Genomic DNA, 24448 nt, shown 5'->3' with positions numbered 1-24448 from the left:
GGATTCACGATATAACCTAATTCCAAGCGGGCAAAGCCGCGGTCGGAATGATATTTTTTTAAATAGAAAAATTGTTTAAAAAAAAAACACAAAATATTGACGCATGTATTTATTTTTTGCACTCTATTATAATTGTAATTATTCATTACAAATAATCAAAATAAAATAGCCAGAACAAAGTTAGGCCCTGGTAGGGTAGGTAGGCAGGTACAGCAATGTGAGACGAACACTGGCTTATTTCTACCAATAATAATGTTTTATAAACATTAAATTAAGTTTACAACAAAAATACATAATATTAGCTAATGTGAAAACGAATCAACCAATCATCCCACAACAATGAAATGTGCACACAAATATTCATCCAAATCGGTTCATGTGATTAGGAGGAGTGACTGCAGCGCCATCTTCCGGGCCCAATTGTGTTTCCAGATCACCCAGGAACTCAATTTAATATACTTACACAAAATTTTTCGAAATTAAAACTCACATTACTATGTAAATATGAATATTTAAAACCTGTTTTAGTACTAAGCAATTTCCCGCACAGGTGTAGTAAGTATAAATGAAATAAATATCAACATCAAATTCTTTATACAACATACTTATCTACCACCTACTAAGAAATGTAATTCTTGAAATTTTTTCGTATTTTTTTTAAATATAATACTACTCCAATGAGCTCCTGTTCCATATCACGTCCGCCATACTTCCACTAAGTTCACCATGATTTTTTATTTCTTTGCACTTTGTTGCTTTTTGCTAAAAATGGAATCATGCGATAAAACCAGTAGAACGTTGATAACATACATTTTTGACTGAATAAAGGTACTTACGAAGGAGTGGGTTCACATTGTGAACAATCAGTGGGTTTATTTTCCTTCTGGATTCCGGATTTCAGAAAAATTATCTATGCTATAAATGAAAAAAATCTTACACATTCGTTATGTACTTAAAACAGGGGTACATATGAAACATCGTCTATAATACAATTATCATCAAATTTAAAATAAAACCAACTTCTTCATTAATTTGTTCCAATTGTAAGCATTCTTTTTTCTCCAACCTTTATGTTTCTTCTTCTTATTTTCTTTATTGTCCCCATTTGTCTCATTTTGTCTTATCGTGTTGTCACCCTTTTTTACGATTGCGCGAGCGACACAAGTTCCCCGTGTGACGGCCGTAGCGGGAATGACTCGTGCAGCGATCGGGGTAGGAAGGTACAGGGCGGCTCTCGCTATATTGGCTGGTCGCGCGCTAATTTCAAGTATTTCTTGTTTATTTCAAAACCATCGCATATTTCAAAATTCTAAATCGGTAGACGTATAGGTTGTATATTTTATAGTTAATATCCAAAAAGTCGTAACTTTACGTTTGTTATTTTGAAGATGCCAGAGATTATAAAAAAATAACAATGAGAACTTTGTATTTTTTTTCTATCGAGAAAATATCATGGAATCATGTTTCTAAAACGGTAGACGTATTGTGTTACTATTGAACTTTCTTGTCAAGAATTTTCATCACGACAACTTTAATAATATAAAAATTACGAAGGTTTGAAAAGGGCCGTAAATGTTAGAAAAATTAATTCATCACCTTAAAAGATTTACATTTAGAAATTAAAGTTTTTTACGATTTATACATTATATTATATTATTAACCCCACGTTAAAATGTTTAATTTCTAAACATATTATTATACTTGTGTAAAATCAAACACAAAATACTAATTTTACATTTTATTAGATATGACAGTTATAGATATAAACTATTTTTAAAATACTTACTTATTACAAAGAAGAAAAATAGTAAAGTCTTATTAAAATTCTATTTACTTTAATTCTAAAATTATCGCACAGGTATCGTGATTCGTCAAATTGCTGATCTATTATGGGAGTATGAACGAGCTCCACTGCAGTTGTTGCGGTTGTTACCGCTGGCGTACTCTGATGCGCTACGCCTTCAATGCTATTTGGAGAGACAGCTCAAACCAACTTGGGATTGGCTTGTCACAGTCATGGATGCTACTGAAGCGCAACTCAGGTATGTTTATAATGAATCATGCATTCAAAAGTAAATCGAAATGATCTCGAGATTGAAAACTAAAATAATATTTTTTAGTGTATTGTTGCATTTAAAATAAATCAGAGTGCATCCAATACAATAAAAATTTATTTCCAAAGATTCGGCGCGTCACTAACGTCGAACAATGCAAGTACAACTACCCCGGATAGTGGGCGGCCAGCGGCACCAACAACACGTCGCACCACATTCTCAACTCCCGCCACACGTATCATTGGCTTCTCTGAAGGGCCGCGTGTGAGGGATCGTGATCAAGGTAACGTGTTATAAGACTGAAAGGATAATGTTAGAAGTTAGAACATATTTTTATAAATGTAAAGTACTTGCCTTGAAATTAATAAAGAATACATAAACCTCACTTAATTTAGTAACCCTTGAACCTTATAAACTTTATTATAACTATAGGTGTGGAAGCCGGCAGTGCGCGTCGCGAGTTCCTTGCCTATTGCCTGTCGTTGCTGCGCGCACACAGCGCTGAGCACGCTGAACAATTGCCCGTTTTGGACGTGGCTGCTCTTAAACACGTGGCCTACGTGCTTGACGCGCTGGTGTACTACATGCGAGCGGCACAACCACAGCCGCACCACCATCACCACTTGTGGACACCGGTATGTGCTATTTACATTACTATATTTTATATTATGATCATTAATCACATCGGGAATAGGGTTGCTAAAAATTAAATTAGATAATCCTTAATATCTTTGAAATGCAATATATTTATAATGTATACAGGATGAAAATGAGAACGAGGAAGGTGAAGAAGAAATGGTAGTAGGCGGCAGTACAGCAGCCGAGTCCGATAACGAAGGGGAGAATGGTCGAGGAAGACAGCACTCCTTCTTCCAACGGACCGATTCTACACTTTGCCTCGGTTGTCCACCTCCTGATCCTTTCAATAGTAAGTTTCTTAACGATATAACCACCTCTTCACCGACAATTGCAAGGTGTATTAAATAAAGAAAATATCTTTTCTGAGAGTAGAATATACTATGTTTATTTATTTTATGTTATCATTATGATATATTTACAGTGACAATGCAAGATGCGTTACCGCTCGCCGATCAGCCTCAACTGCTACAACCAAATGCACGTAGAGAAGAGTTGTTCGGAATGCCACGCCAGCCTGTCACCGTACCGGCTTCTGGCGATGGACCACCAGGTGTTAATAATCCACTCGAAGGTGAGATTAGAGCTATAAAAGTAACAGCGGAAATTACAATGAGATCTTTCTGTACGGTTAGATTCAAGTTCGTTGACACTTCACTTACTAAATACACTCACCGGCACGGAATCTTGGCCACTGCAAATTTTTGCGTAAAATAACACTATTTCTTTTCTACTACAAAATTTAATTAAAATTTAATCAAAACTAGTTACTTTAATGTTTTTGCTAACTTTTAGTAATAATTGGAAGTTTATAAGAAGTACTACCTCGTAGATATGAATTAAACAAGAATTTACGCTTTTCCTGTGAAATTTAAATGATTTCTTAAAAAATGCACAAAAATTAGAAAGAACGTTTCCATAAAAAAAATTGAACCTTTTAATATAGGGTGTTTCCTTCTCTTGCCTTAAACACTGTTTGCATCCGGTCTGGCATACTCTAGAAGACATTTTTGATGTCCACTTGAGCTATAGTGTACCAAACGGCCCTAGCTGTATTTCTAAGCTCATCTGACATTGGTGCTGGGTTGGAATCGAACTTTATGTTTCTTTTAAGCATGTCCCAGATGTGTTCTATGGGATTAAGATCCGGGCTACGAGCTGGCCACTCCAATTTTTCAATAATAACCTCTTGAAGGTACTCTTATACGCATCGTACGACACGCGGACATGCGTTATAGTCATAGAAATCTAAATAACAAGACACTAGAAGTCGTAAGCGTGCGTGACCTTGTCGCCACTCAGGTGATTTGCACATCACCAGTGCATTCGTCACTGTTCAGTTGCTCTGGAGACGTATGAGTGTATACATGGTGTGTTTCAGCAATTCCCATTGCGGAAATTCTTCCACAAGTTGTAATTATACTTATAAAGGAATAATATTTCATCGGAAAATATTTTTTTTAGAAATAATGCCGTTTTTCCTTAAAATTATAGAATATTTACAAGTATTACGAGTGTCACCATAGTAATCGAAATAACAATGAATGACACAGTCGACCATTCTTATTATCACGTTTGTTCGTATTGGAGCAAAAAGTCTCATATACTTAGGGATGTTATTCTAAAATAAACCGTAAATTCGTGCGTTAGGATACATATTCAAAAGCTTAATTTAATAGATAAGTTAGTTTTCACTAAAATCAAGCTGTCCAATAAAAGGCATAGTTTACTTGTGTGTACTGTTTAGCTTTCGGTTTGAATGTGTTGATTTTGGCGACAGCGGTTTTCATACGAATTATGACATTACAGCACTTCTATGTGTCTTGTTATTTAGATTTCTATGGTTATAGTGTATTAGTAGCAAATTTTCTTCACTGATAAACCTGTAATAGGGCTGACCATGTTCCTGGAGAATTTCCTCGATGTACCTGATCAAATTTAAGCCATTATCTACGATAACTAACTCCGTGCGAGCATTGGAACTTATACCTCCCCATACCATTATTGACCCTCCATGAAAAATCGCAGTTTGAGCGTGGTGATGGGTGAAAACCTCTCTTCTCGTCTCCTCTTTACTGACTCTTGGCTATCAGAAGCTCGTAAAGTGCCTTAGCAGTCATCTGTGAACACCTCACGAGCGCACTGGCTGTGGGTCCAGTTTTCATGTTCTCGTGCAAAACGAAGACGTGCTTCTCTGTGATGTCTGAGGAGTTCTGGACGGCGTGCTGGTCTGCAAACCTTCAAATTAACTTCCTTCATTAGTCTTCTCACCGATTGCTCACTCACATTTATTATCCTGGTATTTTAGAGCTGGTGGCGTATCTCAAAAACTGTCAGAAAGCCATTTCTGAGTATCTCTTGAACAATAAACGGGTCTTATCGAGCTGATGAGCACCTCACGCCTTCATTTCCTGGTCTGCACGTGTAGCTGCCAGTCTCCTGGTATCTTCTCTATGCATAGTGCATCGCTGAAGGTGGTACGTACTTTACATTAGGTACTTTATGTTGCGGCAGTCATTGGTCTAACATTGTGATGGACTGAGCAGGTTGTTCAGATGTTAACGGCATTTTTTATTGTTTGTTATGATCATTAACTACCGTACAACAATAAAAATATCTTAAAACGGCATAAACGACATTGAAAAAAGTTTAAAACGAACAATTCGTAATTTCGGCTTAACCGCACAAATCACAAATTTCGAGTAACTCTTAAAAAGTGGTAAAAGATTATTCTCAAACTTAATGATTTCTTACCATAAAATTAAACAAATAATATGTTAACATATCTGCATACAAAAAAATCGTGAAAAACACTTCAAACTTTTTGTATCAGCAAATTTGTAAGTGGCCAAGATTCCGTGCCGGTGAGTGTACATACACTACACTATACCTACTACACTTAACTTTTGTACAGTATTTTTTTTATTTCAAGTACATATAAAATTAAAACACAATTACTAATTAGAATAGTTACTATAATATTAGACAATTTCTGTAACAGTGATGAGTACTACAACTTTAGCTAAGCAAATCTTTGCTTTTACAACATTCGACGAAAAGTAATATTCATTAAAATGTACCTATCCTTAAGTTCACCAAAGGAAATAACAATATGAATGTATCGCAGTGGTGCCCCGTCGTCTAGGCCTCTCGTCGCGCGGGCCGGAGCGCGGCTGGTCGCCGCCCGCGCGCCCCGCCTCCGCGCCGCCCGCGCACTCGCACACGCTCGCCAGGGACGAGCCGCAGGTATGCATAATGCATATACAATAGTTGCTTGGATTTATGTTCACGTATAGTATATTATTTTTATTACACTTTAAAATGTGGATATTATAATCTTAAGGTGATTCCTACGATCTGTTCCCAGCCAATGTCCCGCTAGATGGCGCTGAATTCTACATTTCTAGTTTATTTGAGTTTTTGCGTAATTGGAAAAGATTAAGGTCGTAGGAATAGTCATGGCGGTTACTGAATATTATATTTTATTGAAATATGTCATATCATTGCCTTAAAATCCACCCAATTCGGTAAAAAAATGCATTATAACATCTGTCATTGCATACAGGGTCGTTTACACACACAGACGTATACAAAAATGATAAAGATTTAAGTCTAGATGGCGTGAATGTAAAACAAGTAGGATTGTTATAAAAATAAAAGTTATATTTGTTGGCGTAAACTATTTTGTTGTAATTTTGGGAAATAAATAATGTCAAAATTGATTACAATAAAACGCAGTTTTATTTTATTACATTACACTATTATTTTTTTTATCAAAACATGTATTTGAAGTAGCATATACCTATGATATAATATTATGCTAAGAATAATTATTCATACAACAACAAATCTAAAACACTATTTACTATGGAAAAAAACCAGGAAGGTGAAAAAGATATTTACGATTTCGACGCACTCGACTTTTAGTAAAATATAGTAGGTAAAAATTAAACAATGGTAATGTAAATTCTAAACAAACTACTACCAAAATACAATTAGAACAAAAATCATTTGACTTGTTTATTTCACCCAGAGGCCAGAGGCGGCTCGTGACAAAATTGTATAGGTGTTCACTTGAAATAAAACAACGAAAATACAATAGCGTTCGGGATGATTTATTACAAAAAAATGAGCACCACATTTTATAAATGTCTATAACACTAAAAATTACAAAGTACAGGCTATTTCAAAACGAATTCAATGACTAGGTATCAATAATTAGTAAATCACCGAATTTGCATTCGCGAGCGTAGGTATCCATAGTGTTTGTCACTGACGGTCACTGACCTCTATAACTTATAGTTATAGAGGTCAGTGGTGTTTGTTGTGTAAACATGTATGTATTTGAGTAGTTAGTAGCATATTATATTCTGAATTTCTGATCCATGCCTATTCACTCAAAACTAATAACACTAATGATTTGTAACAGTAAATTATTTCAATAGGTAGGTATTTGAACATTTCCCAACAAGACGTAAGAATAATTATTCGTAGGTATACAAGATACAATAACAAATCTAATACACTATTTATTATTTTATTATTTACTAGCGGTCCGCCCCGGCTTCGCCCGTGGTACATGTTTACGTTTTCTCTCCATAAGAAGTAATAGCTAGAGAGCTAGCGCAAAGCTACCTGTATGTATTTGACCAGACCTGGATTTTTGTGTGTTGATTCCCCTATACCTACTATACATGAGATGAGGAGTCACTAAGCCCAGAGTGGTGGACGGGGCGCGCGCTTAGGTAAGACAGGTGGAAATTTTTGGCGAACTTTGAAATCATTTGACCACGTCTGCCATTTTGATATTTGAAAATAGATTATTATTACTATCGGAAAATAACAATGGCAGACCATTATCACGCGGATAACATTCTGGCAGACACTTATGAAAGTGCTGAAAAAAATACAATTTTGAAAGTATTTGACCAGATCTGCCATTCATATATTTTATTTATTAGGGTCTTAAAAACTTATTTTCGAAACGGCAGACATTTTCATTGCGTACAGACTTCAGCAGACAACAAAACTTTACAGACTTCAGCAGTCAACAAGACTTAGCTTCTACATGGTCAGATGTATATATGTATTACGTTCCCTGACCTTACATCAATGATTTACTTTATTAATGTTTTTATGGTCATTTACATTTAATTTTGAAAACTATGGAATAAAATTTATAAATTTGATGATACAAAACTAAATATACATTTGTAAAGAATCTCAAATATAAAGTTGTGTTGCAAATAACAAATCATCATTTAAATATTTAGTTTATTTCTTTATTTAAGAAACAATTAACAATTACAAAACAACATAAAAAAACACGCATGCATTTATTGAAATGTTCATTCATCATCACTATCGTATGGCGTTGTGTGCCTCGTCTTCATAATCCATTGAATCGGATTCTGTAAAAGTAAAACGTAAATTATATAATAAAAGAAATGAGTAAAGTCAAAAATAATTATTAAAGAGTTAATCATTATAAACTTACCTAGTAAGGCAATGCCTTTGATGTCGCACGATGCCGCCGCGCCGCCAGTGTAGGTACTTCTGCTGCTACATGAAAATATGCTAGGGTTGCAACAAATGGGAAATAAAACAATTGTGATTATTACTATTATGATGTAATCATTTATTCATATGTACATTCAAAACAATTGCGATTATTAAATCTGATGTAATTATTTTTTCATAAATATATAATTATTATTAATTACATAATATATTGCACTGTGAAATATTTACGTATCACTTTATTTTTGATGTTCTTAATTGTCTTTTATAAAATTTTACTGACGCATTCGCATTGGGATCAACAATCCGATAAGAAAAGAATGGAGACAACATATACATAGCTTTGATTTCAATTCTACAGATACAAAATATACAATCTATCTAAAATGATACAACGGATGTTTTTTTTTTTTTTTTTTTTATTAACAATAGGCAGAGGTTTGGCCACAATCCCACCTGATGGGAAGCGGTGATGTGGCCTACTTGGTTGCACGTCTGCCTAGAAGGAGCCTATTCACCCTGGCTTTGAAGAGGTCCAAGTTGTATTGTTTAGGAAAAATGGTGTTAGGGAGTGAATTCCATTGCTTAGCTGTTTTTATGATGAAGGAAGACTCGAAGCGGCGAGTTCGAATATTGGGGATATCCACAATAAAAGGATGATATCCTTCGGAGCGCCTCGAGGTACGATTATGAAATGGAGATGGAGGAATTAAATTGTGTAATCCATACGCACATTCTCCGAAATGCAATCTGTAGAACACCGAAAGACATGCCACCTCACGACGATGCTCAAGACTCAAGAGCCGAGCTTCAACTAAGGAAGGGTTGTTGATGATACGTTTGGCACGTCTTTCAATTGAATCCAAAGCCCCTAGGTGGCATTTAGCGGCGCCAGCCCACAAGTGACTGCAGTACTCCACACACGAACGGACTTGAGCTTGGTAAAGGTTAAGAAGCTGTCCCGGTGTGAAGTACTGCTTGACCTTGTTCAGAATTCCGAGCTTTTTTGCGGCCAGATGGGCCTTGGATTCAATAAACTGCCCAAAGTTGAGTGTAGACGAAAGGGAGACACCAAGCAACTCCAGACAGTCGGCTATTACTAGTGGCACATTTCGGAAGGTCGGAGTAGTTGATATAGAACTTCGTTTTGCGGAAAACAAACACGCTTGAGTTTTCGCTGCATTAAACCCAACAAGATTGGCATCGCCCCAATCGGACACAGCCTGAAGTGTAAGGTTTAAGCGATCGATCATTTCCTCCCGGAGACATTCAATTTCAACCTTTGAAGTACGGGCACTGGATTTATATCTCTCGACAATAGTGCTGTCATCTGCATAACTAAACATGTTGGGAGCAATCATGTCGTTAATGTGCAGAAGAAACAGTGTTGCCGAGAGAACGGACCCCTGCGGAACGCCGGCATTGATCGACATTGGCTCGGAGGAGCATCCGTCAACAACAACTCGTATAGACCGGTCCCGCAGAAAATCAGCGATCCAAGTGCAAAGGTCTCTTGGAATTCCATAAGAGGGGAGCTTGTTTAAGAGGCTATCGTGCCAAACCCTATCGAAAGCCTTTGAGATATCCAAAGAGACCGCAAGGGCCTCCCCGAATTCCTCAACGGCTTCTCCTAAAAGATGAGTCACATGCACCAAAAGATCGCCAGTTGATCTATTACGTCGAAAGCCGTATTGGCGGTCATTCAGCAGGTCGTTGGTTTCAAGGTGCATGAGGAGCCGATTGTTCAATATACGCTCCATAGTCTTGCAGAGTATGGAGGTTATTGAAATCGGACGATAGTTAGTAGGATCTGACCGACTGCCCTTCTTAGGAACGGGTTGAACGTTAGCAAACTTCCAACTCTTAGGAACAATTCCAGTCTTCAACGAGAGGCGAAACAAACGTGTTAGAATAGGAGAAAGTTCAGGGGCGCAAGTTTTTAAGACAACGGCTGGTATCCCATCGGGTCCATTGGCTTTATTCTCGTCAAGGTTAAGCAACGTTTTAAGGACTTCCTTGTTTGTGATGCGGATGTCAGGCATATGAACGCCACAGTGTTGAAGAGTCGGTGGGTCGATATTATTAGGTGGATCAAGACGAGAATTGTTGGCAAACAGTTGAGCAAATACATCCGCCTTGTCTTTTGCATTGTGGGCCAATGAACCATCGGGTCTCAGCAACGGAGGTAGAGTGGGACGACAAAAGTTCGACTCAACCGCTTTGGCTAAGGACCAAAAAGCTTTGCTTCCTGCGGGATAAGAAGCAAGCTTGCTTCCAATATGCCGCACATGAGCGAAACGAGCTTTCCTTTGCATCTTCTTGCAGGCTTTAGAGGCTTTGTTAAAGGCTTTCTTTTTATCGCGAATATCATGAGCTTTACGAATTCGAGCGTCGACCCAGGCTTGGAAAGCAGCTTGCTTATTAGCCAATGCGGCTTTGCATTGGGCATTGAACCAAGGTCTAGCTTTGTCGTTGATGCGAATATCAGAAAAGGGTATAAAATATTCCATAGCCTGTTGGATCACATCAACAACATTATCCGCACAGCTCGATGGGTCTGCGGTAGAAAAGCACACTTGTAGCCAAGGATAAGATGCAAAAAAATGCCGCATCTCATCCCAGTCCGCTGATTTATAGCGCCATACTCTCCTGGTTCCCTTCAACGATTGATCTGGAGGAGTGAATGATGACAGAGACTTCACCAGACAATGATCAGATGTCCCCAGTGGAGCGGAGATAGAGATCACGTGGCGGTCTGGCTCAGTGGTTAGCAAAAGGTCGAGACAGTTGGCAGTATGGCCGTCAATGTCTGGAACACGAGTTGCATCATCAACCAGCTGAGAAAGGTTTAAAGAAGTTGCAAAATTATAGGCCTCTTTCCCAGCATGGTCTGTCTTTTGGAACGGGAATAACCATTCAGAATGGCAGGCATTAAAATCCCCCAGAAAGACAAGTTCAGCGCTCGGATATCTAGTTTGTACCACATCTGATACTTCACTGAGATAATTAAAAAGTCTCGTAGTCTCATGATCACCTTTGTGCGAACGGTATACACAAGCATAAACTATTATGTCCATACCCGTATCAGCCATGATCCACAACACAGAGAAACTTGGCTCTTCAAGGTCGCGGAGTCGCAGAGTGCAGATGTCATCACGAACATAAACACTGGTACCAGCTTTCGGATGAAAGTTATGTTCAAGCAAGTAACCAGGGTACCCGAGATATGACGTGTCATCAGGACATCGGATTTGCGTCTCTGTTAGGAATAAAAGGTGCGGCTTTTCAGTCTCAAGATGATGGTGGACCGGTGTGAGATTAGAGTGCAAGCCTCGAATATTGGAGAGGTGCACCTTAAGAGAGAGGAAGTGCAGCCGCTGTGAATACCGATTTCCTTTATGCAACTTTTCCATCTTATTTATAAGTTTAGAGTGATTAGGTAGGGAGCAAAAATAGAAGTTGAACGAGGCTATGCATATGGAACCACCTATCACCAACATGTCTATACCCAAAACTAAACCTAGCCTGGAGACTGCGGGGACGCCCGAAACCCCCTGAATTTTGCCAACGGGTCCTCTCTTCCGATCGCCAATCGGCACGTTGGAGCCAATCCAGGATTATGCACAGGCGGCGGGGCAGCCTTTCACGACTGGCTAATTCGTTACTTGGGCCCCCTACAACCTGCGGTCGGCCAGCGGTGAACCGTTTCTTCGGATCCCGCTAGCCTCCAAGACTAGGATATTCAGGACAACAACACAAAGGCGGCAGATTCGATTCTCTAATGCAAAGCAACTGTTCATACCTATTTTACTCAATTACAAGGGGCTTCATCTGCCATCATCCCGGAACACGGCGAGCGTTTGGCGGCATGGCTTTGACAGATGGGTGGTGACTAGCCGGGACAAATTGTCTTCCACCAGTATAATTCGGTTACTCATTTGGCACTACCCGGGGAGCACGTGTAGGGTCTCTAGAGTTAAAGCCTACGGACGCGAGTAACATTACCCCCCAAAAATGTTGTCAAACATGTTTCCTGCGTTTTCTCGTCAAAATACCGAAACAACGTAATTATTGTATAGTAGTTGGGCGTGAAAGTAAAAAAACAAATGAAAAGTGTTTTCCATATGATTATTTATTAAATTTACGCGATTAAGAATAATTTCAACGATACAATTTAGTAACCGAGAATTCAGAGGATTAAAGAAAATACCTGCCTGATCATTTTATCAAACTCTAAAAGAATTATGGTTATTTCGCATCACTCGGTTTATTAGTTTGGTAATAATTATTAAAGGTAGTTACAACCCTAGCCATTGAGTCGAACGGTAGGCAACACAATATCGACTTTGTGCGGGTACATAATTATGGTACATTTCTTCTTGCTGTGAAGCGTAATTATTATTATTAAGATTTTTTAGGCTATTTTGAATCAGCTGTTCTAATTTAATTCTAGAAATTTATTAAAACGTGATTTTTTTAAAAGTATATTATGAGTTTATAAATACCTCAACCAATAGTTATTGTGTCCTATCCTCATTTCTTTATATCTTGGTAGTTAACTAAAGTGTTAAATTTACATAACCTCAACAACAACATTTACACTGCCACTGCACTAAAACTAATATGGAATCCATCACACAGTCTATTGATCAGATGTTTGAAGTGTTTAACCACAGAATGGATGAGTTCCAAAAGGATCTCCAGACAATTTCAACAGCCCCAATGGGTAGCCCGTCTTCTAAATTAGCGTCTGACTTTACAGTCTTTCGCACATTTGTCTTGACATCACTACAGTGTCTACAGTCTGAGGTTATCCTCCTGAGTAACAAAACAAAAGTACCTACCTACGACGGACGACCACGCTTCGAGTTGCCAAAGTAAAGCAAGCAAGTTTTCCATTTTTCTGTATGAGTAGACAGAACTTCAAAACGCCACCTGCTACGGTTTATATTATGAACGATGGTTATAAAAATAAAAGTTATATTTGTTGGTGTAAACTATTTTATTGATCAATAATTTTGGAATTTAAAACTGTCAACATTGATTACAATAAAACGCACACGTTTTATTTTATTACACTATTGTTTTTTTATCAAAACATGTATTTGAAGTACCATATAATATTATGCTGATCCAAGCATTTTCACTCAAAACTAATATCACTAATGATTTGTAAAAGTAAATTATTTCAATATACATTTCATAACCAACAAGTAAGAATAATTATTATTATTCCTACCTACAACAACAAACCTAAAACACTATTTACTATGGGAAAATAACCAGGAAGGTGAAAAACATTATATTACCTATTATTTACGATTTCGACGCACTCGACTTTTAGTAAAATATAGTAGGTAAACATAATACATATTATGGTTTTGATTTTTGCTACTAGTATAAGAAAACTGCGTGTTCAAACTACTTGTTTGTCTGTCTGAAAATTCGGAAGTAGGTACTTTGGTAGTTTACCGATTTATAATAATATTATATATATCGTTGTTTAAAAAATATTCAAACACAATAAAATATGATATACTGATTTATCACTGGTTTCAGTGATGAACTGATGAGTCAATGTTAGCCACTATACTTTCGTCATACGTGTGTATGATTGATGTGATTTGCAACGTGGTGATATTTCAGAAAAATCACGGGTCAAATTGTCCCACCGAAAATATAACTGCGTTATAAGAATAACTATACCTACGATAAATTATACATAATACAATATAGTCTCAAATGCATACTAGTGAAATATTTTATTTGAATCAATAAAATAAAAAAAAATAAAAAATAATAATAATACAAAAATAAATTCACAACACAAGAAAATCCGCGCGCAAATCATAGCGCGTGACAATGAAATCAAGAACTTTCGAGCCGACGCGGACGACGAAGGAGCCTAACAAAAGTACCTACCTACAATCATAGGCGGCTCGTGACAAAATTGTATGGCCGTGTTCACTTGAAATAAAACAACGAAAATAGGTACCTACAATAGCGTTAGCAGTACAAAAAAATGAGCACCACATTATAAATGTCTATTTATACACTAAAAATTATAGAGTATTTCAAAACGAATTCAATTATTATTTAGCAATAATTAGAAAATCCCCGAATTTGCATTCGTGATCGTATTCATAGTGTTTGTCTACACTAATATTATAAAGAGGAAAACTTTGTTTGTTTGTTTGATTGTAATGAATAGGCTCATAAACTACTGGACATTTTACCAATGTTTGCAAGTTTGTGATTACTTTGATAGTTTACCGATTTATAATAATTGTATACTTATATCATTGTTTAAAAATATTCAAACACAATATGATATAGGTACTGATTTATCACTGGTTTCAGTGATGAACTGATGAGTCAATGTTAGCCACAATACTAATCACTTTCGTCATACATGTGTATGAACTATGATTGATGTGATTTGCAATGTGGTGAAATTTCATAAAAATCACGGGCCAATTTTTTGTTTTGAATCCCACCGAAAATACATATATTACTAATTGCGTTATTAGAATAATCTTAATACTATTATAAAGGCGAAAGTTTGTAAGGATGTATGGATGTATGGATGTATGGATGTTTGTTACTCTTTCACGTAAAAACTACTGAACCGATTACAATGAAATTTAGCACACATATAGAGGGTAACTTGGATTAACACATAGGATAGGTTTTATCCCGGAAATCCCACGGGAACGGGAACTATGCGGGTTTTCCTTTGAATACGCGGGCGAAGCCGCGGGCGGAAATCTAGTTAATTACTATACCCACGATTAATTATTACAATTTACAATATAGTCTCAAATGCATACTAGAGAAACATTGCAATTTGAATCAATTAAAATGCATAGCATACAAAAATAAATTCACAACACAAGAAATTCCGCGCGCAAATCATAGCGCGTGTCAATGAAATCAAGAATGTAATTTTATATCAAGCCGATGACGACGCCGAACTAAAGTACCTACAGTACCTTCACCTTCAGTGTACAATACAGTTTACAGACCTACGACGGACGAACAATAATGAGTAATAAATTGCTTACAAAAAAAAACATAGTTTCTAAGGTCATTAGTTTTATTTTATTTTATTGTTATTTTCTTTGAACGATTGGAAATGAAATTACTCAATTTTTACACAGAACTTTGATTTATTAGAATTATGCTCATTATGTATAAGATAACGAACGCGAATGCGCGCGTCATCTAGCGCGTCAATGTCTAAACATCGCCTTTCGTTTAGACATTGACGCGCTAGATCTGTAATAAGTATATAGTCTATGCGCTAGATGTCGTGCTTTATGTCGTGTTTCGCTTGGCAAAAGTCACGCACACTACTGTAGAAGTGTCAAATTTTTCCGGTATTTTACTGTTGTTTTTCTAAGTAAATATTGTAAATTATTGATTAAAAAGGTCGAACGCGCACACATTTCATTATAGAGAAGTGATAAAATGATTAGTTTTAAAGAAATAGTGTCTGTGTTAAGTGTTTAGAGGTAATCAAAAATGTATGGAGGGACGGTCGGAACATCCACCTTAACTTAGTTATATTGATGACATTTTTCTATATGCTAGAAAATGAAAGATAATAAAAATGTTATAGAAGTGTGATGATGAAGGTATGCATGTCGTTTATTTTGTAATGATATGCATATATATTATTTTCTATTTTTCATAGGACTTATCCTGCGCCAAAGATACTGTTGCAAAAATGGACATCGACACTGATGGCGAATACTTATCGGATTCTGACTCAAATGAAGCAAGACAAATACCTAGGAAAAAACATCATAGGTATGTGGAATATCTGTAACAATATCTCGCGTTTGTGTTTTAAGCCGTTCTTTATAATATATGCATATTATAAATTTCCTGTTTATTGACTATGAAATTTAGTAATATGTATTTATTTGTACATGTTTACTTTTCCTTTAGGCATCCGCATATGAATACACATTCAACTAATAGCAACCCAGTTCACGACTCGAATTCTTCAAGTTCGGAATTCCATACATTAGTCAATACTGCTTGTTCTATTATGGAAGGTCCACATCAGCAGGCTATGAACATATCACCATCTCCAGGTAATTAAATAAATTATACTTTAATATATAAATAGGTATGTAATGTTCTTCTATTTTGTTTATAATATTTTCGCTTTACCTTAGAGGATTCATTCCTAATATTTTTTATTTTACAGGTCCTAGCGGTCTGAATACCTCAACACAGGAGCCGCGTGCATCTACCGCGCGAAGCCCGGGAAAGACCGTTATTGTACGTGCTGTAAGTCACTCCACTTATTTGGGGGACTTTTTTATAAACAAAATTACTCCCTCCTTATTGGCTTCATTTTTTAATTTTAAATTTTTACATGGCAGACCCAAATAATTTGGAAAATCCAAAAGTGCACGCCTCATAATTTTTTTTTAATAAATATTTATTAATTATTATTTTTGTTTATTTAATAACAATTAAACCACATCGAATCAGACCCTGAAAAATGAAAGGGTTCTATTCCTGAGCATACTCAAGCGTAAGAGAAAAAAAAAGACTCGATTAGTAAAGTATTTCGGTCGCTATCGTGTTAACAAGAAAAAGGATCCGCACATACAGACACACGGACGTCCAAGACAGAACTTTTTTAAACTGTTTTTTAACTAGTTTAAATAACAAAAATGACATCAAAAATATCATGAACGTTAAAAATAGTGTTTTTTCTTAATATGTGTGTGTATGTATTATCTTACAAGTGCAATGTATGATACATAAAGACATTTTAAGTTTGAAAAATCAGATGTTTTGCGCGAAGTGACAGTATAGACCGGGAGATACTGACACAAAATTTCGAGTCATTTGTAACAGGATGGCGGTTCTACAGGGGTCTTAGTACGCAATGATAAAAAGAAAAATGATGGTGTGATCGCTGGTATCGGTGGTTTAGTCGCGTGGGCGTTAGCCGAACTCGTCGGAAAAATAGCGAAAGTCAAACGATTTGTAACACAAAAATTTTAGTATTTACCGATAGCCCATAAAAAAGAAGTAGGCGGTAGTGTCATGCCATACTTTTCCGGTGTGACTTACAGCCCGCCATACCGACGCGAATATGTTGATTTAAATAAAACAATTATTCAACCATTTGTACCAGGCTAACTTTTGCACAGGTAACCATCGTCGTGCAGCCATTTACGAAAATCGCCATGCCATACTTTTCGGACGATTCCAAATGGTCGCCATACCGCCGAAAATCTGCAAAAAAAAATTATTTCGCCAAACTTTTTGTACCAGTATTGCATTTGGATTTTTGGAGAGTATTTGATAAAATGTGACCATTATTATATTTGCCATACTTCTAGTAGGGGGAAAAAGTGCTGTCATACTTGAAAAATTAATTTAGTATTAATTTATATAAGTGAAGATTTCCAACACCTAGATCTTTGAAATTTTGTATTTATATTCTTTGATCCTCAAACTTCCAGGAAAAATAAGTGCCATACTGTTACAAATCGTTTGGCTTTCGCTATTTTCCGACGAGTTCGACTAACGCCCACGCGACTAAGCCGCCGGTACCAGCGTTCACACCATCATTTTTCTTTTTGTCATTGCGTACTAAGAACCCTGTAGAACCGCCATCCTAACAGAATGACTCGAAATTTTGTGTCAGTATCTCCCGGTCTATAGTACCCACCTCAACGCTTCGCTTATGAGGCGTGCAAAATTGTAGTAACGCAAATACTAATATACATAATATGATGGAATTAGTTTCTCAAATTTCATATATTCAATATGACAATACTGATAATGCTATTTATTCACTTGGATTATATGTTGCTTTTGTTTGCTTAAGACTAGAGCCCTTTTACCTATATTAATTTGGTGACGATAAAATAAAAAAATATTTATATATTTTTTTTTTGTTACTGTTGAATCAGATATTTAAAAAGTTGCTATATCACTAAATAGAGTCGTGAACGTCAGGGCGAGCTACTGAGCGTGGCCGACCCGCTCGAGTCGCAAGAGATCTCTGCGCACGTGACCGTGGAGACCACCGGCTTACCACCGCCACCGACTATACCACCACAAGGAATAAACGCTCCGCCACAACCGTAAGAAATTTCAATAATTTAAAGATAAGATTCTGCAAATTAATATTATTAATTTCTAGATACCGTTCGCGTTTTTATTTTTCATATTTGATGTATTTAATCGCGTTAAATCTAGAAGAAGCCTTAAATTGCATGATGATATTAACGAAAAAATTGATATATGTGATCAAAAATGTGAAATAAAACAACATCGGAGATTTAATAATTTATTTCATTGTCATTAATGGAAACCATACTTAAGTTTAAATATTATAAAATTATAATTACATGTTTGTCGTAATTAATGAAATATTGAATTGCTCCAGACGCGCTTGTCCATCACTTGGTGCGTCTGTGTCGCACGATCTGCTGTTAGGCAGATGGAGATTGTCACTCGACCTGTTCGGGCGAGTGTTCACTGAAGACGTGGGTCTCGAACCCGGCTCCGTGGTTTCGGAATTGGGTGGTTTCCCAGTTAAAGAAGTCAAGTTCCGACGAGACATGGAGAAGCTGAGGAATTCACAACAAAGGGACTTGACATTACATAAGGTATAGTTGCATATTTTGTAACTATATAATTTTAATTTAAACTCGTGTTATAAATCAAATCATGAATGGATTAGTACTTCAGAAGAAATTATTATTAATATCCTTATGAAAATGATGATATAACATTGTAAGGTGAGACACATTTATTTACTTTGCTCTTTTAATTTTCATAAGCCTCCCATAAGTAACTTATATATACACAGTACTATTAATTATGTGTGTTAGAAATGTTTCTAACAATATAATGATTTTAGTATATTTGAATCATGCCAAAGAAGTTTCACTTCTGACACGTGTGCACGTGTGACTCGTACACACGCTCTTTTATATTCTCTGAATCGCGAAAGAAAATTCACATTACATCCACATTTATAATGACGCAGATGGAACGCGAGCGCGCGAAGCTCCTGCAGCAAACGTTCGCCGAGCTGAACAGCGCGTTCGCGGGACAGAACCGGCGGGCGCACAGCGCGCAGCCGCCGCTCGCGATCAACCGCGTCAAGGTGACGTTCCGCGATGAGCCCGGCGAGGGCAGCGGCGTCGCGCGATCCTTCTACACCAGCGTCGCTGAGGTGAGTACTGGTACTAGGTGGATAGTTTCATTTGCTGTTTTTTTAAGGTATACTTCTAGTTGTACATATACGAAAAGTATTTAAACAATAATTTAAAATATTCAGGCACATAAAACCGAAAGAGTAGAAGAAATTCGATTGTTCAGGTGGGATTCTGGATTCCCGCCTCATGATCGATTTTTTCTAATTTCTAAAATCTCATTTATAAAAGCATTTGAATGGAAAACGAAGTATTATGGTTTACGACATTCATAATAACTGGTAGATCATCAATCAAATACTTCTGTAAACAACTGTTCTATGAAAATGAAGCTTTAAAAATTCAAATTGGAATTTATTGTCTTTGACTTGAAAAATTTTAAATAAATATCAATCCACAGGCTCTACTAGCAAATGAAAAGTTGCCGCCATTAGAACCGACGACGGGAAGCGGCAGTAACAATAGTACAACAAATGGAACATCAGGCTCCGCGAGTGGAACCGCGGGTGGAGCCAGTAGCAATAGCGGAGCAAGGTATATAAATACACGCCCGCATCTATAATAATAGTTTTATCACTACATAGTATAAAACAAAGTCGCTTTCACTGTCCCTATGTCCCTTTGTACGCTTAAATCTTTGAAACTACGCAACGGATTTTGATGCGGTTTTTTTTAATAGATAGTGTGATTCAAGAGGAAGGTTTATATGTATAACAACATCCATTAAATAGTGGAGAAGTACTGTTATTTTTGAGGTTTCTAATGTGATGTCGTAAAAAATTACATTTTTTTCCGCTTACATTGAAAACGCAGGCTGAACCCTTCGAGTTTTATCAAAATAATGTACTAAGTATTATACACATTAAAAAGGTCTACAGAAAAGTCCGCGATGGTATATGTCTATCTCTTATGGATAACCCACAATAACTTTTTTTTGTCCTTTACTTTTTACGACAAATAATGGCTAGTTTTCGAAGCGATTTTAACCAATACAGCATTAAATACATTGCACCCGTGCGAAGCCGGGGCGGGTCGCTAGTAAATAAATAAATCTTTATTTATGAATTCATACACGATTTTCGTTATATTGGATTGGAAATCATTATTAATAAGTGTTTATTCACGTGGATATACATTTCAGTAGGCATTTATAATCACAACATAAATAAGCTTTTATTTTACTCAAAAAAAGCAAGCAATCAACGAACAAATTCTTCTAGATCAACAATTATACAAATTAATGTCACACCTTGTATGTCTTTAGTATTGTAAGTCATTTACTTTTGTCGTCTTATAGTCTACATTATTAATAAGTAATACAAAATGAACAGCAGAAGCAGCAGCGGCGCCGGTCGAGCGAGAGCAAAGGACCCGGCGCGGCGCGCAGCCGGCCGGCCCGCGCCGCGCCCGCCCTCCGCTCGCGAACCGCGCCGTGTGCTCAGCGTGGACGCGCGCCCTTATTCACCACAGGTAATGTATTATATATATTAGTATGGATTTGAATGCCATAAAAAACCAAAAATATCAATTTCAATGTATTATTCTACAGTATCTTCACAACTTTCACAGACAATAAATACTTCACGATATCAGAACTGCTACCTTGTCAATTTTAGCTCAAATTAAAAAAAGGGGAGGGGGAGACAGTCAGCAGGGTATTATCGAATATAAAAATTATACAATACTATTTTATTCACAAGCTCACGGGGATTTTTAGTAAAAGATATTGAAATATGGGTAAGAATAGGGAAAGACTAAACTAAACAAAAATTTATTTTCTCCGTCTATCAGGGAGCACCAGGAACAGAAGGTGCCGGTTATAGCGGAGAAAGATCGGCTGGACACAATGACCATTTAACAGTACATCAAGCACAGCTAGGAGAAAGACTTTATCCTAAGGTAAATACTATTCTCTTATTAACCAGTATCTACATTAAAATCTTGAGAATTTGAAATTTATTTTACCATGAAAGTATGTAATAATTAAAATTGTCATTTGTCATAATGTATAGGTTCACTCTTTGCACCCAACATTCGCGGGCAAGATCACGGGAATGTTATTGGAGTTGACACCGGCGCAGCTTCTCGTCTTACTAGCCAGTGAAGATGCACTTAGACAGAAAGTTCGAGAAGCTATGGATCTCATAGTTATGCACCCCTCTGAAGCTATTTTAGGTTAGTAAAATTGTCGTTAATGATACAGAATATGTTTATTAAATGTTTAACGATTTCCACAAAATTTTATACTGCAAATTTTAGTCATGTAATATGTGATAAAATTATAATTTATGATACATTGATCTTTAAAGTTTAAAACTGAAGAAGGTTACAAATATAAAAATATAGTATGGAGAATTTCCTTTTTGAATAAAGTTTAAAATGCCTGGTGATTGATTCTGGGAAAATTCAATCATATTTGAAACATACATACTTGACCACGAACACGAACCTTCCTCTTACTCTTTATCTATTAAAAAATAATAGTAAATTTAGAGTTTTAAGGAACAGACACCGGAAAGCGACTTTCCATACTACGTAGTAACATTTACATATTAATTAAAATATATAACACAGATCTAGACGTGTTCTCGCTGTCGGAGCGCGGCGGCGGCGCGCTGGGCGCGAGCGGCGCGCACGCCGCGCCCGACGACGCGGCGCCGCTGTTCTACTCGCCCGGCAAGCGCGGCTACTACTCGCCGCGCCAGGGACGCGCCACGCCCGAGAGGATCAACGCCTTTAGGAATGTTGGACGGTAATAATACATCTACATATTTAGTTTGGGTTCCTACAGCATAAGTAATAACCCAAGAGCACACGACGGCCAGACATTCCTTATTTTAGAAAAGTTGAAAGTTTCTCTGTATATGTCTCCGATACAGATAAGAACGATCAGCGATTATCAAGTCTGGGTTGTGGTTACTTTGGCAGGAAACAGATAGTAAAGGTGTATAAAATAGTACCTAACATTCATTATAGTTTCAAAGCTAAATTTTATATATGTTACTTGGGGACATATAAAAAGATGTTACCTCAAGAGCTGGACAGTTTTCATGGTTCTTACATCTTGCCAGACACATTTAAAAAATAACTATCATATCAAAAGATGGTACCTAAGCATCTTTTTATACGTCCCCAAGTAACATATATAAAATTTAGCTTTTAAACTATAATGAAAGTTAGGTACTATTTTATACACCTTTCCTATCTGTTTCCTGCCAAAGTAACCACAACCCAGACTTGATAATCGCTGGTCGTTCTTATCTGTATCGGAGACATATACAGAGAAACTTTCAACTTTTCTAAAATAAGGAATGTCTGGCCGTCGTGGGCTCTTGATCTATAACATTTTTTAAGATTGAATTCTATATTTATTAACCATGAAAGGGCAAAATATAATGATAGTATTTTTTGCCGTGAATCACTACATAGTATAAAACAAAGTCGCTTTCCCTGTCCCTATGTCCCTATGTCCCTTTGTACGCTTAAATCTTTGAAACTACGCAATGGATTTTGATGCGGTTTTTTTTAATAGATAGAGTGATTCAAGAGGAAGGTTTATATGTATAATAAGATCCATTAAGTAGTGGAGAAGTACAGTTATTTTTGAGGTTTCTAATGTGATGTCGTAAAAAATTACATTTATTCCGCTTACATTGCAAACGCAGGCTGAACCCTACGAGTTTTATCAAAATAATGTACTAAGTATTATACACATTGAAAAGGTCTACAGAAAAGTCCGCGATGGTATATGTCTATCTCTTATGGATAACCCACAATAACTTTTTTTTGTCATTTACTTTTTACGACAAATAATGGCTAATTTTCGAAGCGATTTTAACCAATACAGCATTAATCCTTAACCAATTAAATACCATGGATACATTGTTCATTTAATATAGATCCATATGGCCCTTTACACCGTATGATTTAAGTGAATATTTTCGAAGATATTACAGATTTAAAAATTGCGGGACGTAGCGTTTGCGGCCGCCCGGCTATGTAGGTATTTTATACCCGTGCGATGCCGGAGCGGGCCGCTATATTTTTATACCTATACAACGTTCACAATTATTTTTCTGTAGTGTATTTAGTATCAGCATTGCACCCGTGCGAAGCCGGGGCGGGTCGCTAGTAATATTATAAATGCGAAAGTAACTCTGTCTGTCTGTCTGTTACTCAATCACGCCTAAACTACTGAACCAATTTTCATGAAATTTGGTATGGAGATATTTTGATTTGAAAGGACATAGGCTACTTTTTATCCCGGGAAAATGACGCAATCCCGGAAATCCCACGGGAACGGGAACTATGCGGATTTTTCTTTGACTGCGCGGGCGAAGCCGCGGGTGGAAACCTAGTACTTATAATATAGTGTTGTGAATCTGATTATTTTAGATTTTCGTTATTCACAATATCATGTAGCGTAAATACTTACTGTGTAAATGCTTTATTCCAGAATCATAGGTCTATGTTTGTTACAAAACGAGCTATGTCCAATGTTCCTCAACCGCCACGTGCTGAAGTACGTGCTCGGCCGCAAGATTCGATTCCACGATTTGGCCTTCTTCGATCCGGTCGTCTATGAGAGCCTGCGACAGCTCGTCGTTGATGCAGAGACTGGCGACTCACATTCACTATTTGCTGCTCTTGATCTCAATTTTAGGTAATTATTAAACTTATATATCTATCTATTTTGTATTAAATTTATAAAAAAGGGTACATAAAATTATGGTATTTAAATAAGATTTTAGTTTAACATGATCATAACAATAAGTATTATTCTTTATAGCCTGGAAATGTGTGAAGAAGAAGGCGGTGGATGTGTAGAATTAGTCCCCGGTGGTCGGGAGATTGAAGTGACCGCGCTCAATGTTTACGACTACGTGCGCAAATACGCGCAACACCGTATGGTCATCTCACAAGAAAAGGCGCTTGAGGTATATAATATAATATTATGTAGATTTTGACGTGATAACGTTTTTAAAATCGTTTTAGTCGGGTGACATGTTCAGAAACTTGTGTCACACCAAAACCTCA

General features: G+C 36.8%; 1 protein-coding gene and 1 long non-coding RNA gene across 12 annotated transcripts in view; one reads left to right on the top strand and one right to left on the bottom strand.

The window, feature by feature from the left end:
* The window catches only part of hyd (E3 ubiquitin-protein ligase hyd), a 44932-nt gene that overhangs the window by 18826 nt on the left and 1658 nt on the right, over positions 1 to 24448 (top strand). For 7 of the 11 annotated variants that reach the window (XM_090119743.1, XM_090119744.1, XM_090119738.1 and 4 more), the window contains exons 30-48: positions 1859 to 2042; positions 2183 to 2337; positions 2487 to 2689; positions 2817 to 2982; positions 3115 to 3264; positions 5818 to 5936; positions 15907 to 16022; positions 16164 to 16312; positions 16429 to 16511; positions 18189 to 18331; positions 18637 to 18859; positions 19243 to 19431; positions 19812 to 19945; positions 20743 to 20881; positions 21203 to 21310; positions 21424 to 21586; positions 21986 to 22163; positions 23868 to 24074; positions 24201 to 24348. In XM_090119743.1, coding sequence (XP_089975869.1) covers positions 1859 to 2042; positions 2183 to 2337; positions 2487 to 2689; positions 2817 to 2982; positions 3115 to 3264; positions 5818 to 5936; positions 15907 to 16022; positions 16164 to 16312; positions 16429 to 16511; positions 18189 to 18331; positions 18637 to 18859; positions 19243 to 19431; positions 19812 to 19945; positions 20743 to 20881; positions 21203 to 21310; positions 21424 to 21586; positions 21986 to 22163; positions 23868 to 24074; positions 24201 to 24348 — 2957 coding nt within the window. The remainder of the gene's footprint in view (positions 1 to 1858; positions 2043 to 2182; positions 2338 to 2486; positions 2690 to 2816; positions 2983 to 3114; positions 3265 to 5817; positions 5937 to 15906; positions 16023 to 16163; positions 16313 to 16428; positions 16512 to 18188; positions 18332 to 18636; positions 18860 to 19242; positions 19432 to 19811; positions 19946 to 20742; positions 20882 to 21202; positions 21311 to 21423; positions 21587 to 21985; positions 22164 to 23867; positions 24075 to 24200; positions 24349 to 24448) is intronic. The other 4 variants (XM_090119742.1, XM_090119746.1, XM_090119739.1 and 1 more) reach the window with 3 other exon arrangements.
* Positions 97 to 1027, bottom strand: LOC149909673 (uncharacterized). Its single transcript, XR_016458361.1, has 2 exons — positions 837 to 1027; positions 97 to 762 (listed from the first exon to the last, which is right to left on the bottom strand). It is a non-coding gene; the product is annotated as an uncharacterized LOC149909673 (long non-coding RNA).

This window comes from Colias eurytheme, chromosome 3 (assembly GCF_061535395.1).
Source record: "Colias eurytheme isolate Ceu_HAF_F1 chromosome 3, ilColEury1 Martin Lab GWU primary, whole genome shotgun sequence".
NCBI classification, from domain to species: domain Eukaryota; kingdom Metazoa; phylum Arthropoda; class Insecta; order Lepidoptera; family Pieridae; genus Colias; species Colias eurytheme.
The sequence above is the reverse complement of the archived record's forward strand: the minus strand, read 5'-3'. Positions and strand labels throughout refer to the sequence as shown.